The 27,046-nt window shown below is 31.3% G+C and overlaps 3 protein-coding genes across 3 annotated transcripts; all 3 read left to right on the top strand.

Annotated features, from left to right (window-relative positions):
- The first annotated feature begins 796 nt into the window (after positions 1–796).
- On the top strand, positions 797–5,866 carry LOC130824442 (uncharacterized). Its single transcript, XM_057689452.1, has 2 exons — positions 797–941; positions 3,377–5,866. The coding sequence occupies exon 2, from the start codon at positions 3,479–3,481 to the stop codon at positions 5,411–5,413; it is 1,935 nt and encodes a 644-aa protein (XP_057545435.1). The 5' UTR covers positions 797–941; positions 3,377–3,478; the 3' UTR covers positions 5,414–5,866.
- Positions 5,867–11,436: 5,570 nt separating this feature from the next.
- Positions 11,437–16,248, top strand: LOC130824441 (MLP-like protein 43). Its single transcript, XM_057689451.1, has 2 exons — positions 11,437–11,685; positions 15,752–16,248. Exons 1-2 carry the CDS (start codon positions 11,499–11,501, stop codon positions 16,018–16,020), a joined length of 456 nt encoding a protein of 151 aa, XP_057545434.1. The 5' UTR covers positions 11,437–11,498; the 3' UTR covers positions 16,021–16,248.
- A 1,812-nt stretch (positions 16,249–18,060) lies between these two features.
- Positions 18,061–25,622, top strand: LOC130824438 (uncharacterized). Its single transcript, XM_057689449.1, has 9 exons — positions 18,061–18,360; positions 21,581–21,645; positions 22,702–22,750; positions 23,611–23,705; positions 23,860–23,945; positions 24,453–24,512; positions 24,608–24,689; positions 25,096–25,209; positions 25,316–25,622. The coding sequence occupies exons 1-9, from the start codon at positions 18,174–18,176 to the stop codon at positions 25,472–25,474; spliced, it is 897 nt and encodes a 298-aa protein (XP_057545432.1). The 5' UTR covers positions 18,061–18,173; the 3' UTR covers positions 25,475–25,622.
- Positions 25,623–27,046: the final 1,424 nt, after the last annotated feature.

The raw sequence follows: 27,046 nt of genomic DNA, 5'->3' as shown, positions 1-27,046 counted from the left end.
GGAAAAGTCACAATTAAGTCAACTGTATATTTATATTAACAATTTCATTAGAGCTATTTTAATAATCCACATGATAAGCTCAAGGTTGGAGTAAAATATTTAGAGAAAATATTGGGCTTTTGATTTGCGAAAGAATGATGAGATTGTAAAGAAAATGATGGAGCGAAATTGGCTTTATTGAAGTTTTAAGGTTGAAGAAATAATGGAGCTGAGGAGTTGATGTGAAGATGTGAGTTTGAGGTTGAATTAGAGGAAATGTATTTTAATGAAGTCAAAGGTAATTTTAAACTTCGCCCGACCAGAATATGATAACGTGGCTATAATGATTGCGATTTTTCATTTATAGTGCCTATAACTCATAAATTCGTAATAATGAATTTTGTGGCTATAATTTTTAATGACCTAAACTTCATGATTGTTTTTGATAAGTGATTCTATATTTTTGGTGGTAGATTTTTTAAATGTCTGGTTGACAATTGATGTATCAAATTATGTTTCTTGTAATTGACACAAAAATTTGAAGTCACTGACATTCCTTGTAATTTTTGTTTTAAAAAGCGCGCCTGGGCGTAGGGCGCACTGCGTCACCAGAAAAAACGCTTCAACGAGTCTAGGCGCAGGGAATACACAAAGGCGACCAAAAAGCGCGCCTCACACGCGCCTCATGGCATCGCGCCTCCATGCACCTCATGCGCCTTTTGAAGTCGGGTGTCTGATTTATTTATTTTTTTTTCTTATCTTTGATTTCAAATAAGCCTAAAATAGGTTTAAAAACCCATGATATTACTAATATACCCTTTAAATTAAATGGTTTAAAAAAAACAAAAACCCTAAATTTTGACCTAGAGAAGTCGATTTCTGGTCTCTTGCTCTTCCTTCGCCATTCTGCTTCGCCTTCTTGCTCAGTTGCTCTTCGCCAGCCATCTTCAAAGTCGAACCGGGTATGTTCTCCTTCCTTTCTTCCTTTTTCTTCTTTTTTCTCTTTTCATTTTGTCGGTCCATTTTCTCCTTCGCCAGCCATTTTCTTCGCCTTCTTCTCTGATTCTCCTTCGCCAACCATTTTCTTGGCCTTCTTCTCTGATTCTCTGTCGAGTGTCGCCTTCTTCTCTGATTTCTGGTCTCCTTTCAGTTGCTCAGTTTTTTTTTTCTTCTTAAGTTCGGCTTCTTTTTTTTTTTTTTTTTTTTTTTTTTTTTTCTTGTAGCAGAGGTGTGAAGCTATTGAACAAGTTTTCTTAGTTGGAGGTGCCGATTCGGTTATTCTTCATGTGTTGAATTTATTTTAGTTGCAATCTTAGTTATTAGGGTTTATTTCAACTTTTATTTGTGAGTCGATAATATAAGTATAGAATTGGAGTTCATTTAGTTCATCGTCTCTGGAAATTGATTGAAATGATGATTTTGGAGTTTAAATTATTACCGCAATTATTCAATTGTACATTGTTACAACCTACATGTTTCTAGTTAGTATTGTTGAATCTTTGGAGTTTTAAGTAATTGTTGATTATTATTTTTTTTATAGCTTGAATTTTGAACAATGAGTCCGATTTAGAATTTTAGTTTTTTTTAATTGTGTCACTCAAAATTCAATTCAATTGTTTGCTTTCTTTATCTTTGTCAATATTTTAATTTTCTTTTTATTTCTTTTGTTCTAGAGTCTAGACTATGTTATCGAGTTATCGTATGGCTCTATGTGCTAAAGTAGTGTTTATCTTACTTCTATGTTATTTTAATATGAAATTCATGTTGTTTTAAGTATCAAATATGTTTTAAATTTGATTTTGGAGCTTTTTAGCGAAATTGTGCGCCTCGCGTGCAAAAAGCCGGCCTCCGCCTCGCTCCTCAAAAAATAGGACCTTTTGCGCCTCGACGCGCCTCGCGCCTCTTAAAACTAAGTGAGTGAAACTGAATTGGTAGTTACATTATATCGATGGGATTTTTTTATTAGTTTACTTAACTACTAGTTGATAACAATGCTTGTAATAAATGTCCCATCAGAAACAACCTCTTTCGTATTACTAGGGCAAGGTTGTGTACATAAAACCCGTGGAACGTGTGTAGATTGAAACCATGTAATATTATCATGAAGTTTAGTGCTTTGAATAGACATTGTGTTATGGATTTGGGTAAGCCATGAGATGTAATCACTAAAGAATGAACAGAAAATTGTATATGAATGTATCGATTTGTATGTAAAAATGTGATTGTATAACGAAGAACGATTGTAAACAAACAACGATTACAAAGGATAGTATACAAGCATTCGAGAGGCTTGTTCTCTCCTAAGAGTATTACACTCCACTAAAAACTGTTACACTTCTTGAATGACTAATTCTCTCCCCTTCCCCTCTAATTGTACCACTTATCCCTACATTTTATTCCCTCAACTAACTAATTACTAAAATATTATTTATTACTAAATTTCTATATTACCCCTTCCTACCAATTCATGACACATTGTTTCTTGGAATGCATAACCCTCGTGTAGAGATTGGAACCATGTAATATTATCATGAAGTTTAGAGCTTTAAATAGACATTGTTTCTTGGAACGCATAACCCCTGTGTAGATTGAAACCATGTAATATTATCTTCAAGTCTAGTGCTTTGAATAGACATTGTTACTTGGAACGCAATATGGCCCGCGATGTGCGTCGGTACACTTAACGCTATCTAAGGGGTCTCTGGAACAGCGGTTACGATGATAGTTCTTTGGTATGAATTATGATGCACTATAGTAAATTGACTCATTCAATCACGTGCATCACTTGTTTATGTAAAGTTCCACAGGGTGTTTGCTACCAAGGGTCAGTTGAATTTCTTTGTTAGTTTTATCAGTAACAAGGGTAAGGTTGCGTACAACCAATTCCCCGAAACTCCACTCTAGGTGGGAGCCACTTAAATGGCGTTTGGGTAATGAAGTGTTGTCCTTGTCATTTGGGTTATGCATTGCAACTGGGCTTGAGACCCACAATAAAGGCTTTGGCCTTTATTATACTTGCCAGCTACTTGGAGTATATTAAAAGGAGGCTAAATATCATGACATTTTGTTATTCGATATTAATATCTATACCATTAAATATTCATTGCAGAAAAATGGGTAAAACTTTTAATATATATTTGAAATCTTGGATAGTGTCCTTGTGGTTAAAAATTTCAAGCATTGCCGAGACACTTTAACATGTCTTAAGACATGGACATTCGATCTTGTCCAGATAACTTTTGTTGTGTGGTGATGTAACTTTGTTCCTGCAACCTTTCTGCTGTTGAACAAGAGTTCTTTTGCTTAACTAATAATCCTCCAGATCTTTTGGATTATTGTTTTGTAATGGACTGTTCGCTATCTGAATTTCTAATATGTTCATGGATGTTTTTTGCAGTTTGTAGTTTGTAGTTTGCTGGTTGTGGTAGTGAATAGTCTTTGGACTTCTTTCCTTGGTGGTTCTACTCCGCTTTGTACTGGGGGACATTATTAAGAAAAGATGGCTCCGCAAGTGAGTAATGCTTTACGAATATCGTACTCACAAGAACTTGTAGATGGCAAACCAGTCTTTGTTTCTTCAAATTGTCTTCCTATCAAAGTGTCGAGGTTTGAACCTGCTGGCCTTGCTTTTCATGCTGCTGCTCTCAGACTTGCTGGCTATTCTGAAGAGGATTCAGACGGGGATGATCAGACTGTTTCAAGTGATAAAGAACAAAATTATGTTCCTTCTTTTGATTCTTATAGCATTAAGAGTAAGAAGAAATCTGACGCTGATGGTCAACAACAGGATCATTATGCATTGTTGGGTTTGGCGCATTTGAGATATCTTGCGACTGAGGACCAGATCAAGAAAAGTTACCGTGATGTTGCTTTAAAATATCATCCTGACAAACAAGCTGCACTTCTCCTTGCTGAAGAAACTGAAGCTGCAAAACAAGTAAAGAAGGAAGAAATTGAAAACCATTTCAAAGCCATTCAAGAAGCTTATGAAGTGTTAATTGACCCTTTGAAACGAAGAATTTATGATTCAACTGATGAATTTGATGATGAGATCCCTACGGACTGTGCACCGCAGGACTTCTATAAAGTTTTCGGTCCTGCTTTTATGAGGAATAGCCGTTGGTCTGTTACCCAACCTGCTCCTTCATTAGGAGATGATAATACTCCTTTTGACGAGGTTGATAAATTCTATAACTTTTGGTATTCCTTCAAAAGCTGGAGAGAATTTCCACACGCCGATGAATTTGACCTTGAGCAAGCAGAATCTCGCGATCATAGGAGATGGATGGAGCGACAGAATGCCAAACTTAGTGAGAAAGCCAGAAAGGAAGAGTATGCCCGTGTACGTTTGCTTGTTGACAATGCCTATAAAAGAGATCCCAGGATTGCGAAGAGGAAGGAATTGGAGAAAGCTGAAAAGCAGCGTAAGAAGCAAGCAAAATTCTTGGCCAAGAAGTTGCAAGAGGAAGAAGCTGCAAGAGCTGCTGAAGAGGAGAGGCGTAAGAAAGAGGAGGAAGAAAGAAAAGCTGCTGAAGTTGCATTGCAAAACAAGAAGGCTAAAGAGAAGGAAAAGAAACTCTTACGTAAGGAACGTACCCGTCTCCGCTCTCTTACTGCTGAAGTTACATCTAAGCATGAGTTTAACATATCTGGGGATGATGTAGAAACCCTTTGCATGTCACATGACATGGAGCGACTCAAGAATCTTTGCGACAAGATAGAGGGAAAGGAACAAGAGGAACAAGTTAAACTTATCAAAGATTCTCTAAGTGATCAAGTTAACATAGAACCTGATCATAAAGCTGTGAGTAAGAATCCTCAGCAAACTAGTGCATTACAATCTAATGGAAACATGACATCGAGTCGCAATGAAAAGAAAGAGAAGCTGTGGGGTAAGGAAGAAGTTGATCTCTTGAGAAAAGGTATGCAGAAATATCCAAAAGGGACATCACGGAGGTGGGAGGTTATATCCGAGTATATTGGGACCGGAAGATCAGTGGAAGAGATTTTGAAAGCAACAAAAACTGTTCTTCTCCAAAAACCCGACAATTCCAGGGCATTTGATTCATTTCTTGAAAAAAGAAAACCAGCAGCATCTATTGCCTCACCACTTAGTAGTAGAGAAGAAGTTCAACATGTTTCAGGTGTGAATGGTTCTGATCCTAGTCCTACAAGTGCACCAGATTCGACAAATGCTACTTCAAGCTCTAGCAGCAACGAACAAGGATCAGTTGCTGCTTCAGTGTCTGACCAGGACGTGTGGTCTTCTGTTCAAGAAAGAGCTCTTGTTCAGGCTCTAAAAACCTTTCCGAAGGAAACACCTCAACGTTGGGAGCGGATTGCAGCTGCTGTCCCAGGGAAAACTGTGAACCAATGCAAGAAGCAATTTACTTCACTCAAGGAGATTCTGAGAAGCAAGAAGAACACCAGTTAGAAGAGATGTTAATATGACAACATCAAAAAAAATTTTGATCCCGATATTTTGATTCATGTGATAAGCTTCGCTGAGGGAATGCGTACTTTAAGAGTGATCAGATCGTCACTTGGTGGATGGCGTTACTGGTATGAACGTTAATATGTATTCTTTTTGACAGCAGAATTAAGCGATGTTATGTAAGGTTTATCGATCCATTCTTTTTGACATAATTAAGCGATATTATGTAAGTTCTATTGCTGCTGATCATATTACGCTTTCGTTTTAGAAGTCTCGAGATCGGTCGATACTTTCAAGTACAGGACAAGGTGTGATGCTGAAACTCTCGACGCCTATGGACTTAGTTTTATCTTACTATGTGGACGTTTATGTCACAAAGGATGATCATGAAAAAAATGTATTGTTACTGTCTTTTTGGATTCCAGGTGCATCACTTGCCTTGATTTCTTTTTATTTATATTCCATATACATGATAATTATTCTTTTGATTATTGTATATGAGAAATATTTGTCTAATTTTCTTCTATTAAGATAAAAAAAAGGAGTTACATTACAAGTTCATATTGCTCCAAATCACATCTTTGAATGTGTGTATTTTGCTCTCATGAGTTTGCCCTATACAATTCAAAAGGAGTTACATTACAAGCTCATATTCCACATTCTAGATGCAAAAGTTATGGCCAAAATTAAATGCTTAATCTTCATTCATGTATTATTGGATTTATGAAATTCGATTTCGATTCAAATTTTTTCTTCACGTCAAATCAGAGTTAGATTTGGACTGAACTATCATCTCTGATACAGATGTTAGTTGTATGGATTTTTTGTGTACATTTATTAACTGTAATACTATATGCCCAATTGATTTGGAAAATCAATTTAATAAATAGATTTCATATACTTTAACTGCTATATTTATATACTTGTGTTTAGATCGTCAATATGTTATGTTGGTGGCCTAATAAATAATTGATAAATAGAGATATGGAACACAATGATGTTTGTTTTTAGATCATTAATATTATATTTAATACGCATATTTTGTTGCATAGAGTATTATACTCTCTCCGAACCAATTTAGATGTCCCATTTGCTTGGGCACGGTTATTAAGGATAGTGTGGGGTCCATTAAAAAGGGTAGGTAGTAAAGGGTAAATAGTGAAGAGTAAGTAGTGAAGGGTAGTTGGGTAAGTAAGGTATATGGGGGTATATTCGTAATTACTTGTGTGAACTAAGGATATTTAGATAAAAAAAGATTGACAAAAATAGAAATGAGACAACTAAAAAGACTTTACCAAATAAAGAAATGGGACAACTAAATTGGTTCGGAGGGAGTATTATATTATAATATAATAATTCAATTAGTGGTTCTTTCACAGAAGGACAAGTTGCACACACTACTGATCACATATTCAATGCTTTGATGGACAGAAGGCAGTTTCTTGATAATCATCTTTTCAAATTTTCAATGATTTACTCTACATAAAATCTCTGGCTACGTCACATGACTTTGACGAAACAAATAGACATGGCACATGGGCGTAAACACAAGGATACGTGGCAACTCCACATGGAACGTTTAGGAGATAAAAAATAGAATCTTTAAAATGAATGAGATATTAATTTATTAAAAAGGTATTTAAATTAAGTGAAAAACAGGTGGTGGAGATCATAAAATTAAAACATATTAAATAAAATTAATGTAAAAATTAATTATGGAGATCTCAATTATTGAAAAACTATTTAAATTAAGTGAAAAACAGGTGGAGATGATAAATAATATAAAAATGTTAAAATAAAGTTAGTAAAATTTTACCACCTTTCTATCCATTATCGTATTTTTAGTTTTATGTATTCTATTTATTTTGTATATATAGTTAGTTGATTGCTATTCATGTTTAACGTGGATATAAGTTGCAGACTTTCGGATAGTTGCAGGTTCCACTTTCTTTGAAGATCCTTCTTGAGTCGAGGGACTCTTTGACCGCACTCTCCTATTAGTCCTATATGGGTATGAACTGTCGTCTCTCTTTCCTCCTCAGACCCTGACCATAGTTAAGTCTATGAGCGAGATCACTGGGTATGATGATGATGAGGATTGAAAAATGTAACACAAATTCTTACTTGAGACCGTCTTCATAAATGAGAAAATTTGAAAAAAAATAAGATTTTTTAATAACTTTAATCAAAAAATAAGCTTTGGCCAAACTTTATTCCCAAAATAAGCGTCTTTGGCCCCAAAGTTAGGCTCGGTACGTAATCGCTGTTACTAACAACGAGTATAAAGAAATGGTCAAAAAATTTAGTCAAGGGTAAAGTCGCTGTTACTAACAGCGACATATGGGTTGACTTGTCAACTATAAAGTCGTTGTTAGTAACAGCGAATAGAACAGTCTTCTTCCTCCTTCCTCATTTCACCTTTGGTTTAGTATTTAGGCACGCATAAGGTCGCTGTTACTAACAGCGACTTTATAATTGACCAGTCAACCCATATGTCGCTGTTCGTAACGCGACTTTACCCTTGACTAAATTTTTTGACCATTTCTTTATACTCGGTGTTAGTAACAGCAATTACGTACCGAGCCTAGTTTTGGGGCCAGAGACGCTTATTTTGGGAATAAAGTTTGGCCAAAGCTTTATTTTTTGACTAAAGTTATTAAAAAATCTTATTTTTTTCAAATTTTCTCATAAATAATACGTTTAAAATGGGTCAGCCCATTATTACTAAAAAAACAACTACAAAAAAAATGCGCGCTGTGTAACCAAATTTAGAAGGTGTTATAACCTATTGAAGTTGTTATAACCTATTGAAGTTGGTATTATAACCTATTAAAGTTGGTGTTATAACCCATTAAAATTGGTATTTGGAGTTGGTATAATAACCTATTTAGTGTTGGTTTATAACCTTTTGAAGTTTGTATTATAACCTATTAAAATTGGTTATAATACCAACTCTAATAGGTTATAATAGGTTAAAATGCCAACTCTAAATACCAACTTTAATAGGTTATAATACCAACTCTAATAGGTTATAATACCAACTTCAACATGTTATAATACCAACACCAAATAGGTTATAATAATATAAAAATTTAAAATAAAGTTGGTGGAAAACATTAAGAGATCATATGCATCGCTAATATAATAAAATAAAAATGAACAAATTTAATTACGTTTAATAAAATTAGAAAGAATCTTTAGGGGAAAAACAAATAAAACGACCTTCTAAAATGACAAGTGTGAACAACTTTAAGAAATAGATGAAGTAATTAGTATTTCGTACTCCTTCTGTTGTTTAAAGTTGTTCTTATTTATTATTTTGGATTTGTCTATATATAGTATAATGAAGTTCAATATAAAACATGGAGTAATACATCTTATAATTATTCGTATTAACTATCATGGAAGATAAAAAGGGACCAGCAACATTGTGAAACGAAGTAAAGAGTAGATGGCTAGATGCTCGTCGAATTACATTTCATATTAATACTCTTTTAGTTTCTCTTATTTTTGACTAGTTGTAAAATGCGTAAAATTAAATAAAAAAAAAATTAAGTTGGAGAATAAGACAAAAAAATAATTAAAAGATAAAAATAAAAAGTTAAAATAGAGTAAATATAAGTTTGTAGATAAGATTAAAAGAATAAATGTATAACTATTTTAAGAAAAATAAGAATGTTATAAACTCAATGATACAAAGTAAAATAAAAAGCACCTAAAAAAAATAAAATAAAATAAAAAGTATATTATAAAATAAAAGTGACACAGTGAGTAATAGCTTAAATGGGCTTAAAGATTAGTATCCAGGATCAACTGATTGTATTATATTTTCCAGATTTCTGTAGAAGCCATGTTTCCCTGTTTCTTCTGTCCAAAAGATTCTACATCATATGATTCACTTTTTTATATTAAAAAAATTACTCTATTTTTACCCAAATTAACTCTCGCGGACCCGTCCAAATTCACCCATATCATTTGTAGGCCCGAATCCACACGAGTGGATCACGATGAAATTATGTGACGAATTGCCACAACCATTTGGTAAATCAAACGTTAATATGCACATTTGTTTTTTCAAAGTGTCTAAATATAATATAAATAGTTGTTTATGTTATGTAAAAGATGCATTTATGGTATATGAAATAATTTAATGTATACCAAGTAGAGGTTATGATATGTAAAGTATGTATTTATGATATCTAAATACACAATAAACACATACTTCACATATTATAAAAACCTACATTTTTTTTGATATTGTCTTACATATGTAGTATTATTAAATGATCCATTGAAATCTTAATTGATTCATCAAATTGTACTACTATATTTTATTTTATAATATATAAATATTTATATATTTTCTAATTATGTAAAAAATAATATTTTTGCAAACTATAAATACATATTTTATCAACACATTGAAATTTATCATTGATTTGAATATATAATTATTTGTTTCACCCCAGTTTCATTATCTAATTGATCTACTGCTTTTGTACATACTATAAAACCCTAAACAAAAACAGTTCATCATAATATTTATCAAGCTACTATGTTTTCTTCCTCAAACACCTCATATTCAAAAATGTTAATATTCTTAACACGAAACAAATAAGATTTCATCCAATTATATCTTTTATACATTAAAAATAATAAAATATTTAAAAATAAAATCGTCTCACCGTAAAATAAGCCCACACAAGCAGCCCATTAGCAAAATAAACACCAAAAATAATGAAATTGGAATTGTAAAGAGAGCAGTTTTTTTGTAAAAGACTTGAACTGACCTAATTGAGGCCGTTTCATGGTGAGACGGCTTCAATAAAAAATTAGTGTAAAATATTAGTGAATAAACAACAAGTGCCATACAATCGTTGAAACAAAATAGATTTGAAAAAGTATAGGATAAACTTGAATTACATAAAACGCTCTTGTTAGTTTGAAGTATGATAAATTCACATAAAAGCGTTAGAATTTTATTTGTACATGAAATTATGATCAAACTCAGAACATATTTGGTCTAATCGAGGGATCGTCTCGAAGAAGAATTAGCGTTATTGATATGGCATTATAAGTTAACGTGAAAAAAAATTATAAAGTCACCTTTCATTTCAAGTGAAATATCTATCGGTAAGTATGAGAGCTCCTGTGAGACTATGCTGCTTCTAGAGCCCATGAGCTCTCATGTGAGCATGCATGATATTAGAGTATATAACATATATACTAAAGGTTATCTCAACCACCAGCATAAGTTTTTGATTGAGTTAGTTTCTTAAAACAGTATCAGAGTGGATATGATTGAATGATTGTAGATTTAAATCTCATTCAACCCTCATTTCAAGTGGACTATTTGGAGTTAAATATAAGGGGAGTTTGTATCACATCTACACTACCAACCAAAAGAGTTTTTATGTGAAGGGGCTTTTTAAAGTATAATACTCCATCTAGTTTTTATTAGTAGCTACAGATAGTAACATTTCTCCTCACAAGATGTCACTATCTATAGCAAGAAATTTCACTATCTGTAGCAACTAATAAAACCAGAGAAAGTATAATATTGAAGTCTCAATCATCCCTTAACACATGATAGAGAAGATTAACGAAGTTTTTACCATCAACTTAAATTTTGTTCAGGGTCGTTTCGTTTATTTCTGGAATCCGTAGCGAAAAATAAAAAGGCCCATAAAAACTTAAGGTGTAATGTATAATATATTACTTTTGTTTTTTACTGTTGAAATTTAACCTAATTAATAAAAAAAACATTAGTAACTCATATTACTTAGCAAAAAAATGTATATTATATCTATTAATTCAAGTTAATATAACTTTGTACATGAAAATAAATTTTTTAAACCCTAAAAAATTTAGGACCCTAAACAGTAGCCCGTTTTGCCCTTGCTAATTGATGGCCATGCTTTTGTTTGGATTGGTTAGTTGACAAATTTATTTGTTTGTCTCAACTCTCAAATCAATTAAGGGTATTGTCGGTAGATATTGCTATAAAAAGGGTGTATCCCTAAGAAGCATATTCATCAATAAAATTGTAACACCTAAAATTGTTTGTGGGTGTTTTAATATAAAAATGGGAGTTATAGGGAAGCTTGAAGTAGAAGTGGACATCAAGTCACATGGAAATCTTTTCCATGAACTATTTGGGCAAAAACCACACCATCTTCCCAATATAACTCCTGATAAAGTTCATACTTGTAATTCCCATGAAGGAGAATTTGGAAAACCTGGTTCTGTCATTTCTTGGGACTATACTTTAGGTATTGCTTTATCAACTCATCTTTACTAATTTACATTTATTTTAATTATATTCTCAGTCTCATAAAGTTTGCAATATTTATGTTTTTTTTATTCGAGTACTTTGTAGGTAATGGTGTTTAAAACTGACTCAATGATCTGACATTTATATAATCTTGTAATCGAATTTGATATGACCAGACATTAAAAATAAATATGTAATTATATGAAAATCAACATAAATAGGACAACATCTAATCTTAAATCCCCTTGATGACTCGTATAAACATCTCTATTTGGATGAAATATGTTGCAAATTTTATAAGAGGGGGTACTAAACATATTTTTAACAACTCATTTTGAAATCATAAACTTGCATTTGCTCCATTTTTATTTATATTTTTTAAATTATGATTAGACGAATTAGGTGATTATACTTTATATGTATTAGCCATAATATATAAATAAGTTTAAATAATAAATTGTATCGTATAATAACTTGAAAAATTGAAAAAAAAATATTATATCAGTTGGAGTTTCTATCATACTTTCCGATGGTAATTTGAATTTTTGGATTTGAGTCTATTTTTTTAATCCCTCCTTTTCACTTCTCATACCTTTTACAAAAAACTTTAAATTAAAATATTTTAAATTTTTAATATTTGGTTTTGCACATCTCTCTATATGTAATATTTCAATCTAAATATTTCTGATCGTACTTGATTAAGGATTATAAAAAGTTCTTATTAAAATTTTAATTAATTATATTTTAATTCTTAAATTGAGAATAAAATACAAACTAATTAATAAGTGAATAGTGTTAAATAATAATAAACAAGACATTTAATTAGAATAAAACAAAGTATCAATTAGGTGGTGTAAATATAAACTTTGTAAGAAGTCGTTTTGTTATTTACTTTTGTTTTAATTATTTTTTAATTAATAAGAAAAACAAGTCTTTAAAGAAGTTTTCATTTATAATTTTGTTGCATGAATATTTTTTATGGGAATTTTATTAAAGAACGACAGAGTAATTAAATCCTTTATTTTGGGTATAAATTTATTCTAGGGGAGGATCATGGATTATATTCCTCCAAATAAGAAAAATCATCCTCCTTTATCATCTCATTTTTATAATTTACTTTCATTCTACCTCTTTCACATTTGTTCATTTACTTACCTTTAGGGCGTTTAGTATATGAGAATGAGAATTTGGGGATAAGAATGTGGGGTTGGGATTGTGATTGAGATTTAATGATTGGGAATTTATATAATATATTTCCAATCTCTTGTTTGGTATGTTAACGAGAATAAGTTGGGAATTCGAGATAAGCATTAAAAATAAAATATAAATTTACAATTTTATCCCCATTAAAAAATTGTGAAATTTTTCATAATTAAGGTTTGAAAAATTTGTAAAGAAACACCTCTTAAAACCTCTTTTTTTTGTAAAAAAAGCACCTTTTATAATTTTTTGTAAAAAAACATCTTTTAAAAGACTTTTTTTTAAAAAAAACACCTTAAATCAGTTTCCGGTGACTTTTGTCAACTTTCCGGAGTTGACTTTTGTTTTTATTTTTATTTTTATTTTTATTTTTATTTTTATTATTAATATTTTTTTTAAAAATTTTTATTTTTATTATTATTTTAAAAATTAAAAAAAAAATAATAATAATAATAATAATAATAATAAAAATAAAAACAAAAATAATAATAATAATAATTTTTTTAAAAATGTTTTTAAAAGTTTTTTTAAAAAAATTTTTTATTATTATTTTTTATTATTTATTATTTATTTTTCCTTTTGTTTTTATTTTTATTTTATTTTTTATTTTTATTATTATTATTTTTTTTATTTTTGTTTTTATTATTATTATTATTATTATTATTAATATTATTATTATTATTATTATTAATTTTTTTTTAAAATAATAATAAAAATTAAAATTAAAAAAAATTAATATTAATAATAAAAAAATAATAAAACAAAAAAAACATAAAATTTTAAAAAAAATTTTAAAAAAATTAATAATAATAATAAAAATAAAAAGTATAAAAAATATAAAATAACAATAATAATAAAATAATAATAATAATTATAATAATAATAATAATAATAATAATAATAATAATAATAATAATAATATTAATTATAATAATAATAATAATAATAAAATTAAAATTAAAAAATAATAATAATAATAATAATAATTGAAAATAAAATAAAAATAAAAACAAAAGGAAAAATAATAAAATAATAAAAAAAAATTTTAATAATTTAAAAAAAAATTATTATTTCTTTTATTTTTGTTTTTATTATTATTATTATTATTATTATTATTCTTTATTTTTTTTAAAATTTTTTTTTAAATAATAATAAAAATAAAATTTTTTTTAAAAAATAATATTAATAATAAAAATAAAAATAAAAATAAAAATAAAAGTCAACGCCGGAAAGTTGACAAATGGCATAGTCAACGCCGGAAAGTTGACAAAAGTCACCGGAAACTGATTTAAGGTGTTTTTTTTTTTAAAAAAAGTTTCTTAAAAGGTGTTTTCTTACAAAAAAAATTATAAAAGGTGTTTCTTTACAAAAAAGGGGTTTTAAAAGATGTTTCTTTGCAAATAATCCTTAATGTTTTAAAAGTCTTTCCATCTAAAGTCCAATTCCCATATCTTAATACTAGCCCGCCTAGGTATTAAAACCTTGGAAATTCATGGCCTAAAATTCCATTTCCAATCCCCAATTCTAATCTTGTTCCCAATCTCCAAACATGAGATTTTTATGAAATTGAGAATTCAATTCCCATTCCCATCCCATAATCCCACGTCATTAGTTTGACTTTTTTACCCCTTATATATTTACACTCAATTCAAGCAAGCCCTAGATATATTCATAACGAGTCATGTATGGATGATGACAGACATTGGCGGATGTATACTATAACCTAGGGTAGCATAGGCTACCCTTGATATTTTCAAATTTTCTAGCTTAGTTCTTCTCTTCATAAAATGAGCTCAATTTGAAAATGTTTTGAAGTTGCCATTAATCGAATTGGTATTAACTTGAGAGTAAAGTTTGATTCGTCTCAATGTAAAAATTATTATATGTGAAATTGAATAGTGAGGAAAAAATTTATGGGACAAGATTACTAAACAACTGTACATAGCTGAAATTTGAACTTAATACTCCAAAATTTGTGATAAAAAATAATGTGCACCGTATATCATTTATTTAAAATAATCTAAATTATTATATAACTTATTTTCAAACAGAGATAGTATTTAATTGTCTTTTAGAACCATATTGAAAAAACTAATTAAATTATATTAATATATGTAAATGTTTAAGCTTAATTAATTAATAACAACAAATAAAATTGTTTAAAATGAAAAATATGAACACTACATAGGAATAGATGGAGAGAGTACTTCTAAATTTCATCCATATTCAATTAAAATCATGAATCACATTGAAAAAATTAGTTAAATTATACTCCCTTCAATTCACCACTAATGTCCCATTTGGTTTATGCACTCTATCCAATGCACTTATTTAAACATTAATATCTCTAATTGTGCATGATTAAAAATTATGAAAAGTTGATATGAATAATCCTTGCATTGAGACGAAACAAATAAGATCTCACTTGACTATTTAAACTTATAGATTAATAATAAAATACAAATTAAGAATAAGAAATGAATAGTATTCAAAAAGCAAATGAGACGTTAGTGCTGTATTGGAGGGAGTATGAATATTTGTAGTTTTATAAGCTTTGTTAGTTAAGAATTAAGATCAAGAATTAGGAAATTGTTATGACTTCAACACAACCTATACTAATCAAATATGCCCAAGTAAAATTGAGTTCAATGTTATTTTAAATTTATAGTGAAAGTGTAAAAATTTATTTATTTTTGTGTCTTGCTTTAATCGTACTAATGGATCTTGCTTACTAAAATGGTTTTTGCTCAAATTTTTAAACGGAATAATGAATTTTGAGGTTTTTTTTTTGTATAATGCTTGTAAATGCTTAATTTATTGGTGCTATTGATGTTTTTAGATCCTAAATCTGCCATTGATGACAGATGGAAAGAAATGTGTTGCAAAGGAGATAGTGGAAGCCATAGATGAAGAAAACAAGATGGTAAGGTTCAAAATCATAGAAGGTGATCTACTCCAAGAGTTCAAGAGCTTAACAGTTAGTCTTCATGTGATTCCTAAACCTGAATTTACAGCAGTTAGATGGTGTGCTGAATTTGAAAAGATTTCAGATGATGGGCCCTACCCTACTAAGCTTATGGACTTTTGTATTGCTATTACTAGGGATGTTGAGAGTCATCATCTCAATGATTGATCATCATACATACATTAATTTGTATGATATAATGTGTCCAAAAATGATGAAAATCCTACAAAGTTTGTTTTTTATGTTGATTTGTTTGAATTTAGTGATCATTATGATATGATGATGAATAAGAATAAATGGATGGATGTGATTTGGTGCTATTGTAATAATGTTTGTGGAAAATATGGATCAATTATTATATGTGAAATTTGAATGAAACTTAATTTGTTATTTGTACTACTTGAGTTCTCTAATATATCCATGTTTGACTATGGTTTTCAGAGACATAAAACATGGGGTATAATACCTCTACGTAAAATCTCGTTACATTCGTTTTAATGTTCACTTTTTTATCATGTATTTTTTATGATACATAATTATAGATATTAATGAGGCTTTAAATTGCTTTGAAAACTGCATTAAAAGTAGACAGAAAGAACGAAAAAGAACAGAGAAATTAACATTCATCGCATATTGCTGTTTAGTCTCAAATTTATGACTAACTTTTTTGGTGTAATTATATTTGCTATTTGACTCGTTTTAATTGAAATTTTGACTTCACCTCTAACATAATCTTGTACATGCTTTGTATATGAATATAACATGAAAATCGATTGTGATTTCGAGTTTAGAGCCTTGTAATTGATTGCAATTGTGTTTTGAGATTACCTCTAATCAATCGAAGACATTTGATCATTGGTCAATATGAATTGTACTTCATATATTGAGTATTCCACACCGTAACATAACTTTCAATTTAGTAATAGAATCCCTCATATACGTGATGGTGTAGTTATACTTATGATTTATCAATTGGGCAATATAATAGATTAAAAAAAATACCTCAATAACAAAGTCTGAATTATAATATAAATGATCCTTAGAATTCACGTCATTCACATAGTTATTTACTTATTTTTGTTCAGTTTGGAAGTCCTTGTTGCAAACAGTCTCAAGAACGACTACTAATGTCTTTTCTCATGAACTTCACAATGTACTTAAGTCATGTTTGTTAGACTTTACAACGTTAGATGATTGATTTCTTGTACCTCTCTTCACATAACATTCTTGTAAAGAAACAACCATTCCAATTGGATTAGAGAGTTGAGAGTATGCATTTACATCTACGCAAGACCCCTCACCTAATTTCGAAGGATCCTCACCAGCCAAATGGATTGTGTTTTTTTTTTTTTTTTTTTTTTTTTTTTTTAATGTATCTACTCCATTGTCTCCATATATAATTACATTACTATCATCCACATAGCTCTCAACACATTAGCATCATTAGTGAACTTGCCATGTGTGAACTGTGATTCAAGCATAGCAAAACACATTTTTACACTTATACCAACATATCTTCTATTACGCCCAACCAAAGTCATAAATCCTCAATTTCATTCCATTTCAACCTATCATGGATAAATATAAATTTATACATACCGCCAATATTACTAACATCACTATATACACCACCTTCTACTAATTCACCACCCTAATAACACATGGATGTATAATTTGAGAAATCCATTTCCTAAACACGCAACAATAACAACATATAAACAGTCAAACAAACTATAAGTTCAATCACCACATGCAATATTTAGGACATATAAATTAAAAGTTAGAAAAAGGAAAAAACATATAAAAGTGCAAAGTCTGCAAATTTTGAATTATATAATGAAGATGAATCTAATTCAATAATGTAAGAGGTAATTCATAATGTTTTTAGTCATTTCTAATTTTTTTGACTTATTTTTTAACCTGGTCAACTTTTCAGTTCCGCATTATTACATTTTGAGTTAATATTTCTTTATTATAACCTTAAATCGGTATATTAGATCATTTTAATAAGAAAATAATTCTTTAAAAATAAATATATTAGTTCATTTTTAATGAAAATTTTTAAATAATATTAATTTATTTTTTTAATCCTCTAAGTCGACCTGAACCCAACATGATCGGTTTCGAGAACCGATCCAACTCAAAAATGACCCAACACGAAGCCCGTTTGATCCAAAGTTTTGATAGGTATCCATATTCCATAATAGAGAAAGTTAGAAGAGGAAAGTGCAAATCAAGCTCGTTAGTCGTTATTATTCCTCTTATTCTACTCTCAAACTGGGGTTTCAACTAAAAACCCTTTCATTCTCAAATTGAGGGAGATGGTGACCGAATTGGAAGATGCAGAATTGAAGAGATTAGAGTCTCAAGTAGAGCATGGCGGAGGAGGTGCCTGGGAGTACCTTTCTTTGGTTCGAAAACTCCATGTTCGACGGTCTGAGAAGGTTTTAAAGTATGGTTTATGGATCTTGAATGATCCCAAAAAACGATCTACGCTTGGTGATGAAGGTATTTCAATTCTGTTTTTGAATATTGTGTTTTGGTATTTACTTAGTTTTTTGGGTTCTAATTTATTTGTTTGTATATGAATTGCTTTGTTTTCATTGATTCGTGACATGACTGTACTGCCATTGCTTTGTTATTGATCAGATTTTATTGATAAAATATCATCTAGATCTGTTGTAATTGAGAATCTGATTTATGTTGAACTTTGATGGTATGATCTGGGAAATAGTTCTAGCACTTGACCATTGATGGGATTTGAACTTTGAATATCCAATGTAATGTTTTAACATAAAAGGACTGCTGTTTTTATTTTTTTTTTTAATTTTTTTTTTATGTAGTCTATGTGTTGGCCTTCCTCTGCAGCGACCGCCTTTTGTCTCAAGTGGTAAACACTTGGGAGGTGTTTGCCTGTTTGGTATTAGAAGTGGAAATGAAATGGAAAAGGAATGCTTTAAGATGGGTAATAGTAGTGTTAAGTATTATTGATAATTTTTTTGTATGAAGAGGGATGAAGGTGTAAAAATGGTGAGAGAGGAGATGAGAAGCATGAGTTTTCTTGTTTGTTTGCCACCTTCTATATTATTGTTGTGACAAAGTTGTGAATCACTTATGGAAAGTAATGGAAACATTACCCACACAACCAAAACAAACATTAAGCAATGGATTTGCTAGTTCGATTCCATTTTGAACCCTTCAAAAACAGCTAACAAATATCTCTTAGTCCTTAGTTGATGTGTGAAAATTGGTCAGATGGACATGGTGTTTGGCAAATGATTGATAGCTGGTAGCTGATTATAGTGGCTGATTTGACTAGCTGATTTTATTAACTGGTTTGACCAGCTGATTTTGAACCCGCTGCTATAAGCAGCTTGTTCAAAAACAGTTTTTTCGTATCAACAAGTTGTTTCAACCAGCTAATTCACCAAACACTAGCATTAGCTAGTTTGACCACCCAACCCTCTATTTATATCAAAATAAGCTAAAATTGCTCAATAAGCTAATTTGCCAAACACCCCATGCTTAAATGGGTTTTTGAACTTCGAATAGCAGTGGCCAAGGGTTGTTAAAGGGGATAGTTGCGGGAAAGAAAAGGAAAGGAATGGAAAGGAAAGGAAGGAAAGGAAAAAGAAAGAAAAAAAAAAAGAAAAGGAAGGAAAGTAGTGTGCTTATGATTTAAAATTTTTGGAAAGAAAAGGATCATTAATTTTTTCGCATCTCTTTCTCACTATTTATTCAAATATAGGGAAGTGAATCAATTACTCTTCTACCTGCATTGTTCAAACCCTCTAAATAAAGCACATTATATTTGGGCCAATTATTCTTAACTTTTTACATGCTCCTACCCTCCCATGTGGGAGGATCATGGAAAAAATGTTGCTTAGGTTATCAAAATTTTGGACTTGGATTTAGACCCATACCCATTCGATAGGTCTAGAGTCCTAAATAGGTCTTAATTTAATTATTCAAATTTGTAGTTTTTTACATTTTAAGGGATTCATTAGTATTAAAATAAGTCTATACTTTATAAGTTGTATATAAGACTAAATTTGAACTTGTAATTGCATTTTTGTACTATTATTATACAATAATAGTATTGTAATTTCCCTATATGAGCTACTTTTTGTGGATAATTAATCTACTTACCAATTAATTACTATACTCTGGCATTGTTGTTGTTGTTGTGATTAAAAATATGAGTGATTATAATTTAAAGGATTACTTATAATTAAACTTCATGGGTATTAAAGAAATTTTAATGGGGATATGTTATAAAACCGTTTTCTACAACTTAGTGAGATGTTAGAAGAAATTTTTTTGTAATCTCTACTTGACAAATAAAGTTGTAAAGGTAGAATGTTGGGCGTTACACGTTATGTAATGGACAAAGCCAAGATTTGATCGTGAAAATTTATGCATCATATACAAGATTGTAACGTCGCGACAACTCTCAAATATGCTACATAAGAACGTCACATTTATAACAACAACAACAATACTAAAGCGTTAATCCTAAAAGATTGGGGCTGACTAACACACTTCACATTGCGAGTTTTTATTCCATGAGGCGGAGCATTTGAATTGCGACTGAAAAGCAAAAATTTTTTTACTAAATCTGGCTTGGTTCTTATATGATTAATGAAAGGTGCTACTTTTGTCTTTGTTTCTATTCCTACCTTTCTCCTTGGGTATCTTCTCTTGTGTATTATCGGAAATCCTATATATTACCAATGAGAACTTTACAATAAATGTAGTTCATTGGGTAGTGCCTTCATCTTATACAAAGTTCTTGTGTTCCATATAGTTGTGTAAATTTTACAAGCTTACTAAACCAAATGCACCATTTATTTATGTGAAGCAACCGATAGAGTTTGCACTTAATAGTAAATCAAAACTTGCTCTTTTTATACAAGGCCCACGGATAACGCTTGCTTATATTTAACCTTCCTTGCCCTACTAGGCAGAAAACACTTTTTTGGCAATTGGTGTTGTATTCTTGTAATGTTTAGTTGATCGGACCATCCAATTTTCCTCAAGTACTCCTGTCAGATCCTTGACACTTGTTTATTAGTACAATTTGACACTTCTACTTGGTTAAAAATATTTGTATTTTATATAAGCCAAGTCAGATATCTAGACATGTAACGTGGGTATACGAGTTTGAGTTACATAGTGGTAATGTTGTTTTTATTGCTGTTGTACTTGCTTGTAAGTCGTGACACTTTTTTGTACATGCATGTAAAGTTTGCATGAATTTGAGTTATGTTTGCAAAGATCACCCTGCAACCGATGTAGTGATTGAAAAATGGGAATTATAAGTTTATTGTTCTTGTCTAGGGTTTTATATCATTCCTTTAATCCCTTAATGTTCTCGTGGTGTATTCTCAGTCCACTTTTAATTTTGGATTTATGGTCTTGGGAAATTTCTTTTAGTTGCACTCACTCGAATGTATTGTTGCTAAGAAAAACTTGAAATATTTTATTGTGTCTTCTTTGACTTCATGTATTTTCCTTTTAATATGTGTTATGCAGCTCTTTACTCTTGTGTAAACAATCTTGCTTCTATTGTTGAACATATTTATATCTCTCTAGAGTTCCAAACTACCTGATTTTCGGTTTATTTTTGTGTTTTTTTATTTGTATTATTTTTAAGCTTTCTATTTTTTCATTGTGAAACCTTGACTTGATTTCTTTGTATAACCAAAGTATTGATTTTCTTTTGTAGAATGGACATTATACGAGCAAGTTGCCATTGCAGCCATGGACTGTCATTCTCTTGATATTGCAAGGGTATGTAATGATACTTGGTGCTTTCTATGTCGATTAATAAGATGTTCACTTTGTTCCCAAGTCGTTCTCACATCCATCATAGCTGATTGATAAAAACTTCATGAAGAATGCAAAATTATTTCAGAAAATGTTCCTAGCTTCAGAAAGCAGATTATTGTGTTTTGAGTTGTCATGTTTCTCTATGAAAATAAAGAAACTACTTTGATCCATAAAAGCATTATTTAAGTGAGTGAATGAATCAAATTATTAGAAGATATTAGAGTAAATGTTTTAGATGCATAAACACTGCTACTAAGTACTGGAGTGATCATCATTATGTCTTTGTCTATCTGGTTTTCATTTGGAAATAATGTTTGGGGTGATCATCATTATGTCTTTGTCTATCTGGTTTTCATTTGGAAATAATGTTTGGGGTGATCATCTTGTGTTTAAACTTAACTCTAAAAGGAGCTGTGTTGAATTGATGCATACTGCATGTGTAATCTTATTTGTTATTTTCTTCTCATCTTTAAGCTTATTTAAGCTAGTTTGCTTATATATTCCGAATGTCTTTGTGCAATCATATTCATATGTTCAGAAGTGTCTGTTTGGTTTATTGTGGCAGAAAGAACAAGAAAACATACATCTTACTAGTTTATTGTCAATGCTTCTCATGTGGATGTTACCATGTCCCATTGAATCCTTAATTGATATTGTAAATTTAATATACAGTTGATTCATTTTATCTCCAGTAGTGTATGCAAATATCTTCAAGGCATTTAAACAAGGCAATTATAGGGATATAATCACGGGACAGAATAAAATTTATCTAAAAATTGTTTTGGTTTCAACTTACTAAATTAAAATTGCTACTTAGTTCTTTGTTATACTCTTTCTTGAACTGTATTACTTGGATTGGGATACTTTTTTCAGGCAAGGTATGAACCCCAAATCTCCTACTTCATTTGTTAAGTGTTTAGTATTTGATACTTGCTATGATATAAATAGTCCAAATGTCCAATTACCATAGAATGCCACTTGTTCCTCCCTAAATCTACTGATGTTATGTTTCTGCAGGATTGCATTAATGTGCTGACCAAGAAATTCCCTGAGAGCAAAAGGGTTGGTGAGTTGTGATATACTGAACCTTTTATCTTTTCCTCTTATATGTATCTGCATCTGTGTACATATACATATACATATACATAACATATACATTTACAGCTTCTTGTCAAGATTGCACATGTGAAGAAATTTAGTCATCAATAAAAGAGAATTCGTGGGATGGATTCTGCAATTCAATTTTCTTTGTTAATATGGAGGTGAATCCATAGTTAAAAATTCTTGAATTCAAAGTATTCAAGTTCCCCGGCTGTATGCCTTTATGTATGTGTTTTCTATTCTCTGTTTCTGGGACTACTTGAAGTTCCGTTCTATGCCTTTTACTCATATCCCAACCTTGAGTTGATAATGATACTCAGATGTGATCCTTGACACATAATAGGGAATGAAAAAAAATACTTTTTTATTGATACTTTTCATACATTTTTAACAAGTCCAATTTATGACGAGTCAGACTGATGTGTCCATCAACTACGCATCAAACAAAGGAGTTTCTTCGAATGTAATTTTTGCTAGAGTTGATAAAGGGAGTTCAAAATACCAAGGAAAATATATGAGCGCTTTGTTTCCTTCAAACAAGCAATTAGCAAGTGCTGTTTTTGCGTTGTTAGTTTGGCAGTCCCTATTGGCTCCATTGTTCACAATTGATTTGTTTGTGGCACACCCAAAGCATGCTATGAGTACTGAAAATGTCATAGTTTATCCTTATATTGTATTTATAACTTTCGTTAACGCTTTACAAAGGTTGTGTTTTTTGTAGATTTTATAGATTTTTGAGGTTCTTGTTGGATAACAGATTGGGTGCTTTGAGACTAGGGTTGGTGAAATGGCTACTTAATGCTATATACTTGGATCATTTCACAGGTAGGTTACAGGGGATGTTACTTGAAGCAAAGGGTTGCTGGGAAGAAGCAGAAAAAACTTACTCAAACCTTCTAGAGGAAAATCCACTTGATCAAGTAGGCTCACTATTTGTTTGGTTGTCAAATACACTCTGTTTTTTGTTATTGTTCAAGAGATTGAACTTTTTTGTTGAGTAGAAAGTTAGCAGTCAAATATTATTGGCTCTGATGCTGTTTTTAAAGTATTTGATAAAAATTTATTTCTCTATAGGTCGTCCATAAAAGAAGAGTGGCTATGGCAAAGGCTGAAGGTGATCTTCTTAAAGCCATTGAATGCCTTAACAAATATCTTAAAGTGTAAGGCTCTTGCATTTAAGAATTGCTTATGGATTGTTTCCTTGTTACTTAGTCTATTTAAAACTTTGATTGTCGTGGTAGTATTTTTTTAAAGTCATTGTTTCCTTGTTATTATGAGTATTCTAGTATGAGTTAGGTAGTAGACTAGTAGTATAAAAAAGGAGGGGAAGTAGAGAAACAGATCATGAAATATATATGTATAGACAATTAGTGAGTTCATACTCATCCTTTGGAGCGTACAAGCCTCTCGAAACCTATATTCAATTACACCTACTCTCAACTTTCTTACTACTTGCTATTGTTTAGCCTATAACTAATAGTCTGGAATAACGATGTATCCAGTCTATTACAGTTTCCTTATGTATGATTGTAGTATCAGATACAAGTCTTGACCACCAAATTTGAACATTCATACTTATCTGTTGCCTTTTCCCTTTGATGTAAACATTGTACTTGTACTTCTGAAATTGTTGCGTAAAGTTTTTATTATGGTATCTTGTTTTCTAGATTTATGGCTGATAATGATGCGTGGAGGGAACTTGCAGAAATTTATGTCTCCCTGCAGATGTAAGACATGTGAACTTCAAAAATTTCTTTTCTTGGATATTTCTTTGTGCTTGGCCAACTAACTTATTATTTCCTGATTTTTTTATATTTATCAGGTATAAGCAAGCTGCTTTTTGTTATGAGGAGTTGATCTTAGCTCAGCCCACAAATCCTTTGTATCACCTTGCGTATGCTGATGTGAGTACTACTGCTGCTCTTCAATGTCTTTTAGTCGAGGTTTTGTATAATTTTACTTGAGAAATCGTGACAAAAACCTCGAGATAAACTTATGTCACTAGAAGTAATTCAGGAGAAAGTTTTAATGTGTGATCTAACGGCTCGTTTGGTTGTTGGTATTAAATGTTGGTAATGAGATACACGTATGATCACCAATTGAGGGCGATCCGACTGTCCTTGCATTTTATCCGGCGTTTTATGTGTGACGGCTTAATCCCTAGGTTAGATTACGTTTGTGACTCATTTTGAGAAGTTTCTCATTGTCCTGTATGAATTATGATACAGAAACATCGAATGATCTTGCAAACGTTTTCCGAGAATGAGTGATCTTTTCTGTTCTATAATCTATTTTCCTTCGGCTGTATAGGTGCTTTACACTCTTGGGGGATTGGAGAACCTTCAGACAGCAAAGAAATACTACGCTTCTACTATAGATATTACCGGAGGCAAAAACGTTAGAGCACTCTATGGTATATGCCTGGTGAGTTTTGTTCAACAAACCCGTCCTCTGATTCCTTGTTATCATGTAGCTTCTATCGTCCATAACTACGCACAACATGCTTATGATTGTCGGGAAATTGCTGCAGTGTACCGCTGCTATTGGACAGCTAGCTAAAGGCCGAAATAAGGATGATAAAGAGAGTGTCGAGTTGCGATCTCTCACTGCAGCAGTCTTGGAGAAAGAATACAAGAATAGGGCCCCTAGCAAGCTTCCTATCCTCATGTCCACTTTGAAATTGTTTTAACTTTCATGGTTTTACCATGGCTACTTTATAATTAACTAATTGAAATTTATTTCTTATTTTTCATGTTGATTGATAAATGTTTTGTTGGAATGATAACTCATTTTGTTCTAGTTGCATTTAATTAGTACTTTATATGTATTCATTACTAGCTTTGACCCTTTATTGGGGGGTGTGGTGATTAAGACTTTAAGACTTTGACAATATTGCTGTTAGAGGATGGTCATTAGTGGATTTAAGATCCACACGGATCTCATATAATTTTAAGTCTGATAAAATTAAATGCCTATGGATAAATGTTAAATTCGGGTTAATAATATTTTGAGTACATGTCCGTTAGTGTGTTGATGTGTTCTAAACAACTGATGCACATTGAGGTTAAACCAGTGGTTGGGGATATATATCTTTGTACAGTTGTATACGGTGCCTCCAGCAGGCATGAAAGGGGGGAGTTGTTCAGGGGTCTTGATATAGCATGTGTGGTTGATAAACCTTGGCTTGTTCTGGGTGACTTTAACTGTAAAGCAAATTTCAATGAACCAATAGAGCATCGAGTTATGAACAGTGAAATTCAACCTCTAAAGGGTTGCATGATGAATTGTGGTTTACATGATATTTGGGAGGTTTTACACTTGGACTAACAAACAAGCAGGCTCTTAAAGGGTACTCAGCAAGATTGATAGAGCTTTGGGGAACAATTTGTGGGATGACAAGTTTCCTAATGCTCAATCCATTTTCCTTCCTGAGGGACAGTTTGATCACTCCCCTATTCTTGTGCAGTTCTTTAATACTCCTACTGGTATGAAGCCGTTCAAGTTTTGCAACTTTTGGTCCCTGAAATCGGATTTTTTGGAAGTGGTTCGCAAGAGATGATATATGCAGGTCTCAGGTTGCTTTAGTTTCCAAATTACACAGAAGCTTAAGCTCCTCAAGCATGATCTGAAACAAGCGTACCATGCTGAGCCTTTCTAGATAAAACTTCTCAAGTTGGAAGCGGGGTTTAGAGAAGCTTAGGACCTAGTGCATCAATACCCTGGAGATCCGATTTATGCTCAGAAGGAATATGATTTGACTCGGGCCCTTCAAGAGGAAAAGCACAACTACAATTCCTTTATGCACCAACGGGCCAAGATTTCCTTGCTCAGGTATGGAGATGATAATACAAGTATCTTTCATCATAGCATTAATCAGAGACGCATTCACAATCGTGTGAATTTCCTTATTATGAATGATACTTTTATCACTGACCCTGCCATTATTCAGCGCTCCTTTCATGATTTTTACTCTGATTTGTTATGCTGTGAGTTTGAAAATAGAAAACAAATCCAGTTACAGACTATCAGGGAGGGGTGTATCCTTAACCAAGAGCAAAAGGACCTCCTGAATTTATCGTTCTCTGCCTAAGAGATTAAAGAGGCGGTGTGGAGTATACTTGATGACAAAGCACTAGGGCTAGATGGGTTTAATAAGCATCTTGGTCAGTGGTAGGTAAGGATGTGGTTCAAGCAATTCAAGAATTTTTTCACGCAGGAAAGCTCATCAAGGCTTGGAATATTAGTACGGTCACCTTGATTC

This window comes from Amaranthus tricolor, chromosome 9 (genome assembly GCF_026212465.1).
Source record: "Amaranthus tricolor cultivar Red isolate AtriRed21 chromosome 9, ASM2621246v1, whole genome shotgun sequence".
Lineage (NCBI taxonomy): Eukaryota > Viridiplantae > Streptophyta > Magnoliopsida > Caryophyllales > Amaranthaceae > Amaranthus > Amaranthus tricolor.
Note: the sequence above shows the minus strand (reverse complement) of the source record. Positions and strands in the feature narration are given on the sequence as shown.

Excerpts from the sequence above, each read along its gene's own strand:
- LOC130824442 (XM_057689452.1), top strand. The coding sequence starts at position 3,479 with ATGGCTCCGCAAGTGAGTAATGCTTTACGAATATCGTACTCACAAGAA.
- LOC130824441 (XM_057689451.1), top strand. The coding sequence starts at position 11,499 with ATGGGAGTTATAGGGAAGCTTGAAGTAGAAGTGGACATCAAGTCACAT. Across the intron at positions 11,686-15,751 it reads TTCTTGGGACTATACTTTAG|ATGGAAAGAAATGTGTTGCA; the intron begins GTATTGCTTTAT and ends CATTGATGACAG.
- LOC130824438 (XM_057689449.1), top strand. The coding sequence starts at position 18,174 with ATGGTGACCGAATTGGAAGATGCAGAATTGAAGAGATTAGAGTCTCAA. Across the intron at positions 23,706-23,859 it reads AGGAAAATCCACTTGATCAA|GTCGTCCATAAAAGAAGAGT; the intron begins GTAGGCTCACTA and ends ATTTCTCTATAG. Across the intron at positions 24,513-24,607 it reads ATTTATGTCTCCCTGCAGAT|GTATAAGCAAGCTGCTTTTT; the intron begins GTAAGACATGTG and ends TATATTTATCAG.